General features: G+C 40.1%; 1 protein-coding gene across 1 annotated transcript; it reads right to left on the bottom strand.

Moving 5' to 3' along the window:
- Positions 1-15531: 15531 nt before the first annotated feature.
- Positions 15532-16930, bottom strand: LOC119425994. The gene is made up of 3 exons (XM_037693554.1): positions 16853-16930; positions 16722-16780; positions 15532-16647 (listed from the first exon to the last, which is right to left on the bottom strand). Exons 1-3 carry the CDS (start codon positions 16873-16875, stop codon positions 15620-15622), a joined length of 1110 nt encoding a protein of 369 aa, XP_037549482.1. The 5' UTR covers positions 16876-16930; the 3' UTR covers positions 15532-15619.
- Positions 16931-17221: the final 291 nt, after the last annotated feature.

Raw genomic sequence — 17221 nt, 5'->3', positions numbered from 1 at the left:
TTTTAGCCAGCTTTTCATAACTTGACATTGTAATTTCTGTAGAGGTCACACTTTTTGCAACCTCCACCAGATTGTCCAATAACTCTTTAATAACTGTCCCCCTCTTACAATGATGTAATTGCTAGTATCACTCAGGCCCCTGTGAATAGCAAACAGCTATCAGTGTGCTAATGATCCATTATTAGGCTGATGGTTCCTTGATTATGTGAGTTGCTGGTTTGGCTGTGTTGTGGCTTTGTCCACAATCGTTTTCAAGATAGCTGAGACCTCGCCCTCGGTATAAAAGATTTATTTGACAAACAGGAGTTACAGATATTCAGAGACAAACATTAACATTTGTTAAATATATGCATATATTGGAGCATTAAAAGAACAAACCCTCTCGGTCTGTGCTCTCCCGGAAATGCTCACTGGGCGTGTGTTATTTCTGGCTTTTATCAAAGTTTGAGAAGGCTAGCTTTCTGATTGGTTCTGGGGTTGCTATAGTTACGGGTCTAGCCCGCCTCCTCAAGGCCCTTTCTTACTGCATTCCAGAGATAAGTTTTATGACACCCTGGTCTCTGTAAAATCAGGTTCTTTGTTCATGTTAATGTGTTAGTCTGCTTTATTGGTAATTAGTGTGTCACGATTGCTACACGAATAATTAATCACTATTAATTATTACCTACCTTATGTGTATGTGTTAATCAATAAGTCTGTTGAAGGCCCCCAGAACCTGGTGATTCTCTGCTTTAAGGCAGATACATAATAGGACGCTTTGTTTCCTTGTCTGCGTTTAGACTGTTAACACTCTGTTGTGGAGCATCTAATCATGAATTATTATTAAGAGCGAACCTGAGGGATTTACTTAGTCAAACTGTATTAAGTCTAAATTAAAGAAATGTGTTCTAGCTTTTATTTATGTTAATCAGTGTGTGTGTGAGCGGCCAGGCCACCATGTGCTCAGAGAACAAAGAAGGACTCTTCCCTCCTGAGTTAGTCAGTATCTTACCTGTCTCCTGGCTTGTTTGATAGCTTGTAATATATCAAATGTGAACTTGTAAAATTATCTTTAGCTAATATGAGATTATATGTAAAGGTAAAATAGTTAGAATTAGTAAACATTTTCTATAAATATAGTTCAACCCTTGAAGAAAGACACGCACACACTTTGTATAAAATGACATTTGAATGCTTGATAGGAAATATAAAAATATTAAATCCAACAGCTGTCAGCAGAAAACTGGTTGTTCCACTGCAAGAGAGTACTATTTATAAGACTGAGTTGAATACAGCACCTCAGACTGAGGAAGTCTTTCGGATGAAAGACGAAACGTTTCTATAATTTTTTTGTTTAGCTTTTTTGAATGTCCAGAGGACCAGATTTAACTTTTTTAGATACAACACAAAACTGATTCTTCCCCCAAACAGCTTACTCCAAAGTGGAACAAACCAGTTATGTTGGTGCTAAGATGGTGTCTTTGGCACGCCCCCTCCTGTGGTGCTGGCCCTCTTCCTCATCGACAATCATGTCAAACTGGTTCATAACCAAAACCTCCATGCTCAATAATCCAGGTATACAGTCCAACAATTTTCAGTCAGGTCATCTGGACAGTTTCTTTTTTTGCTGAAACGTTTCACCTTCCATCCGGAAGGGGGGCAGGTAACCATCTCGCTTTGAGTTTACTCTTTGTTGCCTGCATGCTATGGGTGACAAGCGTCCAGAGAGTCATAAAAACAGAAACTTAACTGAGGAGGTGAATATATTTTGTTAGCAAAGAAGAGAGTCCTAACACATATTAAACATTACTTCTGTAATTTTGTGCTTTGACAAACTTATCGATAAAACTAAAACATTTTGTCAACACGAAAGAGGAAAGAGGAGGCAGGTGTCACTTTCGCTTTGATTTTACTCTTTGTTGCATGCATTCTGTGAGTAAATGGACAGTAAATGGACTGTACTTATACAAACCGCATTCCAAAAAAGTTGAGACACTAAACAAATTGTGAATAAAAACTGAATGCAATGATGTGGAGGTGCCAACATCTAATATTTTATTCAGAATAGAACACAAATCACAGATCAAAAGTTTAAACTGAGAGAATGTTTCATTTTAAGGGAAAAATCTGTTTTTTCCATATTTCATGGCGTCAACAAATCCCAAAAAAAGTTGGGACAAGTCCATTTTTCCCACTGTGTGGCATCCCCCCTTCTTCTTCCAACACTCAACAGATGTCTGGGGACAGAGGAGACCAGTTTCTCCAGTTTAGAAATAGGAATGCTCTCCCATTCATGTCTAATACAGGCCTCTAACTGTTCAATCGTCTTGGGCCTTCTTTGTCGCACCTTCCTCTTTATGATGCGCCAAATGTTCTCTATAGGTGAAAGATCTGGACTGCAGGCTGGCCATTTCAGTACCCGGATCCTTCTCCTACGTAGCCATGATGTTGTGATTGCTGCAGAATGTGGTCTGGCATTATCGTGTTGAAAAATGCAGGGTCTTCCCTGAAAGAGATGACATCTAGATGGGAGCATATGTTGTTCTAGAACCTGAACATAGTTCTCTGCATTAATGGTGCCTTTCCAGACATGCAAGCTGCCCATGCCACAAGCGCTCATGCAACCCCATACCATCAGTGATGCAGGCTTCTGAATGGAGCATTGATAACAACTTGGGCTATCCTTGTCCTCTCTGGTCCGGATGACATGGCGTCCCAGTGTTCCATAAAGAACTTCAAATCGTGACTCATCTGACCACAGAACAGTCTTCCATTATGCCACACTCCATTTTAAATGAGCCTTGGTCCAGTGCAAATGTCTGAGCTTGTGGAGCTTGCTTAGAAATGACTTCCTCTTTGCACTGTAGAGTTTCAGCTGGCAACGGCGGATGGCACAGTGGATTGTGTTCACTGACAATGCTTTCTGGAAGTATTCCTGAGCCCATTCTGTTATTTCCTTGACAGTGGCATTCCTGTTTGAGGTGCAGTGACGTTTAAGGGCCTGGAGATCACGAGCATCCAGTAGAGTTTTACGGCCTTGACCCTTACGCACAGCAATTGTTCCAGATTCTCTGAATCTTTTGATGATGTTATGCATGGTTGATGATGATAACTTAAAAGTCTTGGCTATTTTACGTTGGGTAACACCATTCTGGTATTGTTGCACTATCTTTCTGCACAACAATGGTGGAATTGGTGATCCTCTTACTATCTTGGCTTCTGAGAGACACTGACACTCTGAGAAGCTCTTTTTATATCCAATCATGTTGTCTATTGACCTAATTAGTGTTAATTGGTTTTCCAGCTGTTCGTTATATGCACAATTTCCTTTTTCCAGACACTTATTGCTACTTGTCCCAACTTTTTTTGGATTTGTTGACACTGTGAAATTTTGAATCAACGTATTTTTCCTTTAAAATGTTACATTTACTCAGATTAAACTTTTGATCTGTCATCTATGTTATATTACGAATAAAATATTGACAATTGCCATCTCCACATCATTGCATTCAGTTTTTATTCACAATTTGTTTAGTGTCCCAACTTTTTTGGAATCCGGTTTGTATAGCGCCTTTCTATCTTATTGGGATATTCAAAGCGCTTTACACTACAATCTGTGTCCTCATTTACCCATTCATACAGCACTCTATTATAGCTCTACAAAGCTAATTGAACAAATTATTCTAAAGAGACAAATCATTGCTTTATCACATTCGTACGCCAATGGGACACAGTGAGTGATGTCCAGAGCACATGGACATAAAACACATGCAGCAGAAGTGTCGGAGTTTATGTCGCAGCCACAGAGGGGTGCGACACGGTTCATCCATGGCTCCCAAAATGACAAAACAGTTATTTGTTCATAACTTTATTATTAGTAAGCCTGAGAGATACGAGCAAACAGCTGCCAGAATGCACACGACAAAATGAGAATGATGAAAAAAAGAAACTACTCCCAGTGGGAAAAAAGCATGTTCCCCGGGTCATATGCACACCCCCTGGCATTGTCCTGCCCCCCCAAGGGGGGCACGCCCCACTATTTGAGAAGGGCTGACCTAACTCAATAAACTTTAATCAAACAAACAATTTTCTTGACCACTGGATCGCATCTTAGCACAATTATTAACCACGAAAGTTAAAATCTCCTTCAAAACATGTTGCAATCTGATGTAACCTCCTAAAACCCAAAGCCTTGTGCTTATGTCGTCCCATATTTCTTCCCCTTAGGACCATGATACCACTTACCATACCACTTTATTTACAAAGCACTTAAAACAGCAACAAGGCCAACCAAAGTGCTGTACAGACAAAACAACAGGTAACACACAAAGCAAAATACAAAAGAAGGTAAATCAGAATATAGACAAAAACGATGCAGATAATGACGACAAACCAGTGTAGAGCATACAGGATCAAAACACAGATCATCTTGTGTTGAAAGCTATTGAATAGTAGTGAGTTTTTAAACGGGACTTGAAAACCGAGAGGGATGGGGCCTGTCTGACAAGCAGAGGTAAGTCGTTCCAGAGTCTTGGTCCTGCTACAGAGAAGGCCCCGTCACCTCTGCGCTTAAGACGAGTTCCTGGAACTGTGAGGAGCAACTGGTCCGCTGATGTTTCTTTGAATGATGAATCTAGTATGCTTCCTTACAGTCCTGGGATTGGCCGGTACCACTCAACTTCAGATGGTTGAACCGGGACCCTCCTCAGGCATCGTAGTGAAAGAACAGCCAGGATTCCTCATCACCAACTGCCATTTACACATGCAGAAGGTGTTTGTCAGATTTGCCCCCCCTTGTCATGTGTCAGAAGAATGTTCCCTCAACTAAGGAACTTGCTTCCTGGGCTGGTATGCTTTGGAGATCACAGGCCATTCAGCATGTGGAAGCCGACATCTCCTACATGCTTGAACAACTTCAGAAGTTCACAATTACCAAAGATGAGCTGAGTGGGGCCAGTAGAAGGGAGAAGTGTTTTATAACTGGACTTCTCACTGCTGCCTCGGCCATTGACTCTCTGTTCAGTTTGGGTGTTTCTTCGGTCAATGCTGTAAATATTGCTGCCATCAAGCGACATGTTAATGAGTTTAAAGATGAGCTTCCTGTGATACAACAACAGTTAGATGAACAATGAGGACAACTTACTCGGATAGGCAAAACTGTCAAAGACACGATTTTGGTTCTGAGCTCCCATAGCCAAGAGATAGCACAGATCTTTAAAGTAGTAGACACTTAGAAGACTGTTATAAAAGTCTATTATGCTCACGCTCAGTTGCTCACCATGCTGTTAACCGACATGCTTAGAGAGGTCAAATCCTCAGTCGACACTCTAGCTATCGGCCGAATTCCACCGTACCTAGTGTCTCAAGACATGGTCCAAGAGATCCTTACCACAGCTACTGCAGACAGAGTGACACTACTCCAGGCGCACCTAGCCTATACGCTCGGTAGCTCAGTTTCACTCCACATTGACCTAGAGGCTCGTGAGATTGCGTTCCTCATAAACTTACCCATCATTTCCACAAACAATGTTTATAGACTAAAAGACGTTATAAACGTTGGAAACTGAAATGGTGAAAATCACGTCAAAATCAACACACCAATCATTGTAGCTTACCATGACAGTACTCCTAAGCTGTATCTTGCTCCAAATTTGTGTATGTGCACCCTCACCCGGGACATACACTATCTTTGCCCAAGTAAACTGTTTGTGTGTGACAATACTGTTGGCATTTGCAGAGTTGACACAGTATCAAAATACTCTAAATGTGCCACCACTGTGACCTCATGCCGCCAAGTTGCTGTGACCCAAGCAGAAATTGTTGGGTTCCGTTGGTTAGTCAACACTCCAGCAAGATACACTAAAGTAGCTTAGCCCTGCATAACACCTCCACTCGCATCGATCTTCCAGCAAAAACAATGTGGATTACAGCTCCTAAGGATGCCATAGTCCACACTGATGAAGTAGCCCTTTATTGTCTTTACCCAGACCAGTATGAGACTGAACTCTATGTTCCTGACTTATTTAAGAATTTTACCTTAGAACTAGATGCAATTGCCATCGAACATCTCATATTCGAAGGCGCCAAGTTCATTGGAATAGGACCTATAGGTCAAGTGCTGAAAGAATTAACAACGCATTCTAAAACCCATGTCCAAACCATAAGCTATGCATGGTCCACAGCTAACACTTTGATGATGGCTTTGGTTATTTTAGGATATCTTATCATTGCGGTTATTGCATTCCTTTATCTCCGTCGTACTAGAGCCCTACAAGGCCAACTAAACAAGTGTACCACTCGGTTGTCCAAATGGACCAGACGTAAAAGAACTGGACTCCCTCCAGCTGGACGATGACATAAATGTGAGTGAATCGACCAGTTCATGTGCCCCTGGAATATTGGAACTCACAAACGACCCATAGAAGAAAAAAAGTGACATAGTTCCAAGCTTCATATTTTGTTTTACTTTTATCCCAAATTCTCCTATTGCATGCTTTATGTCTTTAAACATTTAGCCATGAGCCCATAGACCCCTTTTGTCCACGTGTGCGTATACAAATGCTGTGGCCTTAGAATCCCTGATTAAATACTTTTTATTTGTTTACTCAAATAAACAGAAGACAATTTAGTCTGTCAATTTAGTTGACATTAAAAATGCATGCTTTAAGATTTATTTTTATGATAGCCTCATTATATTTAGACACTTAATTAGATGGACACCAGAAATCACCACTGAGTACCATCCTACCTCATCATCCCTTGGTCTGTATTAGTCCTGAGTCTACCTCACCATGCCCTCCAGAGGACATTGTGAACGCCCTATGGAATACTTTTATTGTTTTTGCATTTCCTTGTTGTGGAATTACCCCTTTGAACTCATATGGAACAATCTGGATTATTTTTCCTTTTCCGTACTTGGAATTATTCCTGTTGACTCCATGTTGAATGACTCTGATTTCTAACTCTGGAAATTATGAACCTTGACTTTTCAGAATTCTACCTCAACCTTCGTTGTAAGATGGTCAATGCATGGTTGCAATTCATCAATAATGGAATCAGGTCATAAATCACCGTCCCTGACTTTGAGATTGTTATAATATTAATTTATTTTTTTTGATAATTTGGGACTGGGTGAATCCAACCTACAGGAAACTCCTCTCCCCTACAGAAAAAAATCATTCCTCTCCCTAGGAAAACAAGCCCACTCCCATTTCAGACCTGGGACAGTTTAACTTTTCTCAACAACTCCCAAGTCTGGACAATATTTAAAAAAAAACTTTTGTTTGCAAACCATAAAATGTCCAATAAATCTGATAATATCTGAGAAGCCCTTTCTGTGAATTAGGGCTGAAACTATTCCTCGAATCTTTCGAGTACCTCGATTACAAAAAAAATCCTTGAGGCAAATTTTTCTGCCTCGAAGCTTCATTAAACTATTCCGAGCACGGTGGTCTAGCCGGAAGGTTTTTGTGTTACACAACGGTAGCGCTTCCGCTAGCACTTCCGCTAACGCATATGTGCTAAGTTTGTAGCTATGGAGGGAACGGAGACTGCCTCGAAGAAGAGCCCCGAAAACAACAAAAACTGCCAAAAGTTTGGGAACATTTTAGGCTAACAAAAAAGACAAAACAGCGCAATGCATAGACTGGAAAGCAGAATTGAAATAACGACAACAGCACGTCGTCAATGTTGAAGCGTCTGAAGAGAAAACACCCGCTGTAGCATCAAACTTGTCCGCAGCTGTAACAGGTATCATGTTCTCTTTGCAAAATACATTAACCTAAATGTGTGATAATCTGTCGAGCTATAGATATAAAATTAGGCATATTTTTGCTAATGTTAAATCTACTGACTAATCATAGTGGCTACCTGGCAGGTTCTGTACGTTGTGTGAGGAGAAAAAAAACTGTGCAGGACTTGATGCAAGTTTGTTAAACATAAAAGCAACAACAGACTGATGACATCAGCTGAAACACATTTATTTATTTCTGTACTTCCATCCTGACTTAAATAAGATATTTAGGGTGAATATGTCAACAACCTGGCTCCATCTTATATTACAGATCTTATTGTTCCATATTTTCCTAACAGAGCACTTCGCTCTCAGGCTGCAGGTTTACTTGTGGTTCCTAGAATTTACAAAAACAGAATGGGAGGAAGATCTTTTAGTTATCAGGCTCCTCTCTTGTGGAACCAACTTCCAATCTCTGTCCGTGAGGCTGACACATTATCCAGTTTTAAAACTAGGCTTAAGACTTTCCTTTTTGATAAATCCTATAGTTAGGGTCGGCTTGGGTTTCCTGAGCTGTCCCTTAGTTATGCTGCTGACTTAGACTGCTGGAGGACAAACTGACCACAATTTTCACTCTGCTGCTGTCTTTACTTACTCTGCTCAACCTGTTTTGTATTTGTAATTATTTTTTCTGTCCTTAACGTGTTTTTTTGTCTTTCAGGTACACCTGGACCTGGACCTATACCTGGACCTGGACCTATATCTGGACCTACCATTCTGTGTTCGTCTGTCTCTCCTTCCTGTCCTCTCAACCAGCCGGTCAAAGCAGATGGTCTCTTGTCCTGAGCCTGGTTCTGCTGGAGGTTTCTTCCTTTTAAAAGGGAGTTTTTCCTTTCCACTGTCGCCACTGTGCTTGCTCAGGATGGGAGACTGCAACGAAGCCAAGATTCAACTTGTCTGCTGGATTCCTTAGATAGAGAACTTTACTAATTGGCTTTTATGTGAATGTTTCTGTAAAGTGCCCTGAGACAACTTTGTTGTGATTTGGCACTATATAAATAAACTGAATTAAATTGACTATTTCAAGTGTAAATGTATTTAAACAAGTTAGTAGGATTTTTTTTCTTCTTGCTGCTGTTTATGACTTAAAAACTGTGATTAATCTGCATTTATTACTACTTTCATATTTGTTTATAACTCATCAATCAAGACTAAATAATAATACAGTCTGCAGAACTCAATGTACAAACTAAACTTTATATTATCTATCTTACTTAGTTTCTAACAAAGATTCCTTCAGTTTTTCAATCCATAAAAATTATTTACAGCATTTAGATTTTTATATGATGGTTAAAAATAATTCAGTGACAGAGGGTTTTAATTAAAGCATCCTCAAAACTCACACATAAATAAAAGCATAAATCAAATACATCCGACACTAATGTTACTTTGATTGGAGCAGAGTCATCAGAAAGTGTAGATTACTTAACAATATTACATAATTTTATAAAATCCAATGAAGTACACTTGAACATTTATTAAGGAATAACAATGAACAAATAATAATTTTATTCTTCTTGTTTTCAGTGAATGTCAGAGTCATATGTTGGACAGCTTCGTCCAAAGAGCTCCAGGATGTTGGTTGTGCAGCGGCTGAGTTCACAAACAGCATTTTAAATATGATCATCACAGACATGCAGCTGCTGTCCGTGCTGGAAGATGAAGGATCCAGAAGATCATCTCCACCTTCAACACAAATCATGTCCTTCCTTCCAGATCCTACTTTGTAAATTCCGTTCAGTTTTACAATCCATAAAAATTATTTTACAGCATTTAGATTTTTATGTGATGTTTAAAAATAATTCAACTTAAGCAATAAAATATTTTAAAAAGAGGAATTAAATGGGTTGTTTATTTAATGTTCTTTTTTGCGTATTTATATTACTCATAAAATAAGTATGGTAGTTACTGTAGAACCTGACAAATTTAGTTTTTGATTACTCGATTAATTGCCAGAATAATCTATAGATTACTCCATTACTAAAATATTTATTTACAACAGCCCTACTGTGAATCCAACATGGACACAAAATGGATGCTTTGAGGTAAAACAGAACTCCAAGAAAGAGTCTGGTAACACCTTGTACCAACATCGAATCGAACCACCCTTCAATGATCGTAAATCAGGGTGATAACAGAAAAGCCTTGTCCCTGTTCAAAGGATTCCTGTGCAGTGTAACACCCATGGTTTCTCTTTTTCTCCATCCAGAATTGACACAGACTCTCCTAATATTATGGACAATTCCAAAAAAGTTCAATCTGGTCCTCTGGACATTCAAAATAAACAAAAAACAAAGCAAAAAAATATAGAAACGTTTCGTCTCTCATCCAAGAGACTTCCTCAGTCTGAGGTGCTGTTTCCAGCTCAGTCTCTTAAATAGCACCTTCTCAGAGTGGATCAACCACTTTTGCTGCTGACAACCAAAACCAGCTGATCACATGCTCAAGAAGGACCATCAGCCTAACAATGGATCATTAGCACCTGATGGCTGTTTACTGTTCACAGAGGGCTGAGTGATACTAGCAATCACAGCATTGTAAGAGGGGGACAGTTGAACCCGGAGGCTCCACCCCTGTTTAATGATGGACGATTTCTTTTCACAAAGATGGCCTCCTTTACTCCTCTCTCAAACCATCGTTCCTCTCTGTCCAGGATGTGAACATCTTCATCCCTGAAAGAGTGACCTCTGACCTGGAGATGAGTGTAGACCGCAGAGTCCTGGCCTGATGATGTTGATCTTCTGTGCTGGTCCATCCTTTTGGCCAGTGGCTGTTTAGTTTCCCCGATGTAAGACTGATCACCCTCCTGACACTGAACAGCATACACAATATTACTCTGTTTGTGCCGGGGGACTGGATCTTTGGGATGAACCAGTCTTTAATGTATTTTGGGGTTTAAAAGCCACTGGGACGTTATGTTTAGAAAATAAACGTCTCAGTTTCTCTGATACTCCCTCAACATAATGGAATGACCACTGGTCTGGGTCTGGGTTCCTCCTTTTCACCTGATGGCTGACTGGTGTCCTGTTTGGGTTTCTTCTCTGCTTTCAGGAAGGCCCAGTTAGGATATCCACATTGCTCTAGAGCCTGTTTTGTGTAGGATTTCTCCTTCTGCCTGGCTCCTGAGCTAGTGGGGACGCTGTCTGCTCTGTGGTACAGAGTCCTGATGACTCCTAACTTGTGCTCCAAAGGGTGATGGGAGTCAAACTGCAAATACTGGTCTGTGTGGTTGGGTTTGCAGTACACCTCGGTTTGCAAATGCCCTCTATCAGAGACTGAGACCTCACAGTCCAAGAAAGCCAACCTGCCATTTTTTACATCTTCTCATGTGAACTTGATGTATTTATCCACAGAGTTGATGTGGTCAGTAAAATGTTGGATTTCCTGAGATTTAATTTTAACCCAGGTGTCGTCAACATACCTGAACCAATGACTTGGTGGTGTCCCTGAAAAGGACGTCAAGGCTCTCTTTTCTACCTCCTCCATGTACAGGTTGGCAGCAATAGGAGAAACTGGAGACCCCATAGCACACCCATGTTTCTGCCTATAATATTGCTCCCCATATGTGAAGTAGGTTGACTGCAGGCACAGTTTCAAGAGTTGACCCAGTTGTTCTGTAGAAAGTGTGGTCCTGCTGCTCAGAGTGGTGTCTGATTTTAATTTTAAACTGACCCCCTCTACTGCATCATCAACAGGAATGCAGGTAAAGAGTGATGTGACATCAAAAGAGACCATTGTTTCATCAGTCTCCATGATGACATCCCTCACCTTGTCCACAAAGTCCATGGTGTTCTGTATGTGGTGTTCTGAGCTGCCAACTAAAGGGATGAGTACAGACGCCAGATATTTGGAAACATTGTAAGTGACAGAGTTAATCATGCTAACAATAGGTCTTAAAGGTACACCTTGTTTGTGGATTTTAGGTAAACCATACAGACTAGGTGTGGCCTCCCCTGGGTACAGTCTGTGGTACAGAATACGGTCAATAGCCTTGTCCTGCTCCAAATTTTACAGGCAATCTATTAACTTCTTCTTGTAACCACTTCCTGGATCTCTTTTCAGAGGTTCATAAGTGGTTAAGTCACTAAGGAGTGTCATAACTTTCTCATGATAGTCTTTCTGGTTCAACACTACATGCAGTTGCTGATTTCATTTTCCAACAGGACTGGACACCTACACATTGCCAAAGTGCCAACACCTTGTTTGATGACCCTCATGGTATAACCAGGCCCTCATTTGGTAGTACATTGGCCTGATCTAGAGCCTACAAAGAATTTGCAGCTTGTAACGTGGACTTTTACAGTAACATTTTTTTTAAAAAAAAGCAGATTTATGAAAACTTTTAAACCACAGCCTTCACACAGGTACCCTGACCAAATACTGAGTGGATAGTACATTTACAGGACAGTATTTCTGCATTAAGTCTTGAGAATCAAGCATTTTCTGTTATCCAGTCGTAAAGCACCAATCTCACGGCACTGGAGCAAAACACCAATTTTATTATCCAGCAGATCACCATAATAACTAAGCTGTTGTTTGGAAACTAGTCAGCATTTGAGACCAGACTGTAAAACCAGGTAGGGTTTGCCATGCCAAATGTTACACATGGCATATTCCAGATCTGGTGCTTAATTAGAACAAAGTACTTTGAATTTGAGACAATGTACTCATCAGCTCTGACTAGGGCTGCAACTAACGATTATTTCAATAATCGATTCATCGGCCGATTATTTTTTTGATTAATTGATGAATCTGCCCAAAAAAAAAAAAGTTTTAATTTCCACCCCTTTATTCCAAAATTGAACATTTGACTGACATCGCAATTTGCACAAAAAACAGGTTGCTATTGGACTATTCTGTTAGTAAAATATTGAAGAATAAAAAATAAAAGTTGGTCAAATAGCTTAAAAAAATAAATGTACACAAAAATATATACAAATGCATGCTTTATACCTGCACAACATGTAGTCTACTTTGTAAAATGTGTCCTTGAGGGAAGAGTGTAACCTGGATTAAAAGTGTGGATCATTGTAACCTGGATTAAAAGTGTGGATTGTAACCTGGATTAAAAGTGTGGATTATTGTAGTGAAGCCTTCGTCTTCAACCATGGACAGAGGCCTCATGTCAGTGACGATTATTTAAAGATGCTTTTAGTGAAGACAGCTGCTGCTGTGGTGTCCATGATGTCTGTCCATCATGAAGGATGTTTGTTTTCTGGAATGAGAGAGTTTGTATTATAACAATTGGTATGGTATAAAGTTAATTCATTTAAAAAAAGTACAAAACAATTCCATAATATAAAAAGATACAAGATTTAAAATGAAAGGCAGCAGAAAGAAGAAAAAATCTTATCTGCCCCTTTTTTCAAACAATTATTTCAATCACAATTTTCAAGTAACAGAACAAAATGAACAAGTTTTTCTAATACAAACACACTAAGCTGCTTCATATATTTTTAACAATTCAGCTCAATTTACAGCAACTCAAGAAATGCCTCGTTTCACTTACAGGGTTAGGTTCAGGCAAAAGTAGCTAAAAGAGCAATTAAAACAAAATACACATTTAAGTAGATGTAATAAATTACTTTAATTCCTGTTTAAATGCAATTCATCTTGCCTTACAGGCAGTATCTTCAGACTTTGCCAGAAAATTAAAAGTTGAAGCTTAAATTATGTTAAATCACATTTAAACACCGTACTAAATTAAACATGTTCTATCACAAAAAAGCAGCAACTTCAGCTACAGAGACGTTACGTTTTCTCACTTGGAAACAGAATGAATATTGTAGACTCACATGCAGCACGAGTTGGGAGACAAGATTTGTATCTGCTGTTCAGCTCCATCCTCGTGACTCCAACATGTTTACTTTTATCTCCGTGGTTCTCCTGTGTCGTCACTTTTTCAAAGCTGCATGTTGTGCAGTTTTTATCTTTGTGAAGAGCTTCCACACTTTGAAGGACTTGGGTCGAACAGTTTTTGCAGCGGTCATTTGTAAAATTCCTTTGAAATGGGTGAAAATTGGGATAGTTGTTGCTTTTCTCCCAAATAATCAAGTACTTTTTGCCAGACAAGCAATGTATTTTTCAGAAAAGGGTTTTTTGTTTCTTTAATAAGCTTTTTTCTGTCTGACGAATACAAGTATAAGTTTATAGGAATCGGGATTAGCTGGGACTCCATTGTAACCCACGCTGGGGGCTCTCTAGAAATAAAATAAAACATAGCTGCCCTGATCTGGGCTGCCCAGAAATACCATAATAAATTTGGCAGTTGTAAACCTCCTCTGTCATAAGGCAGATATAAAAGGGACAGTCTTATTCCAATTTTCACCCATTTTTGGAAATAGGGACTTTGGTCCAGGTAGAGCAGACCCAGGTTTTAAACTGTGGTCTGCTAAGGGTATAGCTAAGGTATCTGACCTTTTTACAGGGAAAGTATTTATGTCATTTGAAGACCTTAAAAACAAATATGATATTCCTACAAAACATTTCTATAAATATCTTCAAGTTCGGAGTTTCATTTTATCCAAGCAACGAAATAATCTTGTTTTACCCTCTTTGTCTTCATTAGAAGGCATTATTGTAAATCACCTATATGACAGAGGACAGGTGTCTCTTCTTTATTCCTTGTTTGTTGACAAATGTAAAGAATCTTCGGTCAACATCCTAAAAGCATGGGAAGCGGACTTGGGAGAGAGCTTGTCGAGTGAGGAGTGGTCCAAAGCCTGCACTTCAATTCATGCACAATCTGCTAACACAAATTCTAAATTATTACAATACAAATGGCTGACTAGGCAATACATCACTCCAGTTAAATTGCATCATTTTAACCCTAATATTCCTGACACGTGCATTAAATGTACTTTCCAAAAAGGTTCTTCATTTCATTGTATGTGGGCGTGTCCTCAGGTGTTGGCATTTTGGAAGGATGTGTTGATTGTGATTGGTCAAATGATTGGTAAAAAGGTTCCTCTGAATCCTAAGATGTGCATCTTGAATATTTATCCTGAAGACTTTGTTATCCCAAATAACTTGAGATCCTTACTTAATGTCTCCTTTTTGGAAGCTAAACGCTGTATTGCACTCTTGGAAGAAAAGGACATTGTGTGGAATTTCACAATGGACTACACAAATGACGTTCTACTTTGCACTTGAGAAAATCAGTTATTTTACTAAGAACAAGCTTGATAAATTTTGGGTGGTCTGGTCTGTCTTTTACACTTGGCTGTGCCAAAATGATATCCAACTCGATGGTTGGAAGGGGGATTGGTTATAAGGTCATAAGGTCATACGCTTAGTCAAACTGATGTTTTTGTTGATGGGTCTATTGAGAGTCTGCTGCAAAACCCTTTTTTTTTTTTTGTCTGGTCTAGGTCTTCTTTTTAAGTATCTGTATGTTTCTTATTCTCCTGTTAAAATCAATAAAAATATGTTTAAAAAAAAAAAAATTCCTTTGAAAACAGTCTGTACTCCGTTCACTCTTCCCCCGCTCAACTCGTGCTGCAGAGTTATTTTTTATTAAATTTAAACTTTTAGTCAGCATTGACAACTACAGGTGAACAAAACTGCTTCGCAGCGCCTTTAAAGACGCATAATCGCACGACACAACGAAGCGATAACGTAATTAGTTGCCAACGCTGTTATCGGTTCGTTGTTGCAGCCCTTGTTCTGACCAATGCAACTTAGTCATCTTTAGTAGACTTAGCACGTGTGTGTGTGTATCAATTGAAGAAAAAAAAAAAAAAAAAAAAAGCATATATATAAAAATGAATCTTTTATTTATGTACTTAAAAATATACAAACCACCACTTTTAAGTAAGAAGGTTGAAGGGAAAAAAAAAAACCCACAGGCTAACGCAGCTTGATTCTAGTCCACCTGGCCTCAGGATGAACCTTTTGGACATAGGAAGTGGACGGCACCATCCATTGAGGAGCAGCTGTAGGGATCTGAAAACGTTTCTTCTGAACAGTCAGTTGGTTCTGGTCAGAAGGTGGTTTCAGCCGTCTGATAGCAAAGCCACCAAAGTTCTCAGGGATCTCGTAAACTGCAGCAGAGGCAAAACCCTGACCAGGAGCTCCCATGGTGCTGCTCCTGGGGACAGCCAGATTATGGCTGGTTTTGTAGGTGGGCAGCCAGCTTTTGGGTCTGGATCCCATTTGGTGACCCAGAGTGGGTTTCCAAGGCTGGGTCTGAGGAGAGAGCCTCCTGGCCTTCTGTCCTTCAGACCTACGATTTGAGAACACCCTTTTAGCAGGACCACGAGCGTTGGTCTGCGTCTGTACAGAGCGCCCACGTTGTCCAGGAGCAGCTGGGTCAAACAGGATGGCAGAGGAACCAGTCTTGCTGTTGTGGGAAGACGTTTTAGCAGCAGTCCTGGGAGGTGCCTGTGCCGCAGACTGAGGAGAAACTGATCTGAAGGAGTAGCTTCCCCTAGAAGCCTGAAGAGAGCGAGAGCTGCTGGATGGATACTTGCTGAAACGCTGTGTTCCCTGTTGAGTGGGCCAACTTCTACTGCTGATAGAGGGGTTCTTCTGGGTCTGAATCACTGAAGGTCCACCAGCAAACGACTGCCTTGCTCCTTGTGGAGCAGCAGACCCGAGTGAGAATGGCCTTTGCTTGTTGGCCTTCAATACAGAGCTGCTTTTCACCAATCTGACTGAACTCTGGGCTGGCTGGGAAACAACTTGTGTTGAGCTCCTAGTGGAGAGTCCTGGACCAGAACCACTGGCAACTGCAGGACCAGCGTTGAAGCTCCTGCTCTGGACAGAGTGTGGAGAAAAGCCTTGTCTGACTTGATTCTGGGGATAACTGCCAGACTTGATCAGGCTGCCATCTGGTTGGAAGCCAACATATGTGTTGCTGTTCTGGAAGCTCTGAGCTGCAGGACAAGAGACAACATGAGTCCACAGTGGTGGGACATTGGAGCAATAACTGTAATGTTCTCGTCCTTACCTCCTTTAGTCCAGAGACAACATACAAGCTCTGCTTGAACCAAGAAAACCACCAAGATCCTGTTCAAGAAACAAACAGGAAAGTTAGAAAGAAAAGTGACCATTTCAACCAAAGTGGCTACAAACACTTACCCCAAACCAAGTCCACAAGTCATTTCTGGGTCTCTGCTCAAAGACAAAGAAGCCCAACAAGACTGCAGCCCCTGGATCTGTATTGTTCAAACAGCAGTGATTTGGTATTTATTGGAACCTGCAGCCAATCACTGCTCAATGAATTGATTATCTGCAGGTGCTGCTGATCTGGAGTCAGGAGGTTCTTCTTCTTTTCATTTTTAGTTTTTATTAGTGGTTGTCAAAACCAAAAATGATATATTACTGCCAGCAAATGGTAAGAAATGTGTCAAAATGTCTGTTTATGCATTACAAACAAGCAATGATTTGTACTGTCTTAGAATAATGTCCGTAACGTGCTTTGGTTAAATATACCTAACTCACTGAACT

This window comes from Nematolebias whitei, chromosome 19 (assembly GCF_014905685.2).
Source record: "Nematolebias whitei isolate Nwh7 chromosome 19, NemWhi1, whole genome shotgun sequence".
Classification (NCBI taxonomy): domain Eukaryota; kingdom Metazoa; phylum Chordata; class Actinopteri; order Cyprinodontiformes; family Rivulidae; genus Nematolebias; species Nematolebias whitei.
This window is presented reverse-complemented; position numbering and strand designations above follow the sequence as displayed.

Coding starts and splice junctions, on each gene's coding strand:
- LOC119425994 (XM_037693554.1), bottom strand. CDS start 16,875: ATGACTTGTGGACTTGGTTTGGG. Junction 16,781..16,852: donor ACTTGTGGACTTGGTTTGGG/GTAAGTGTTTGT, acceptor TTTCTTGAACAG/GATCTTGGTGGTTTTCTTGG. Junction 16,648..16,721: donor TTGTCTCTGGACTAAAGGAG/GTAAGGACGAGA, acceptor CTTGTCCTGCAG/CTCAGAGCTTCCAGAACAGC.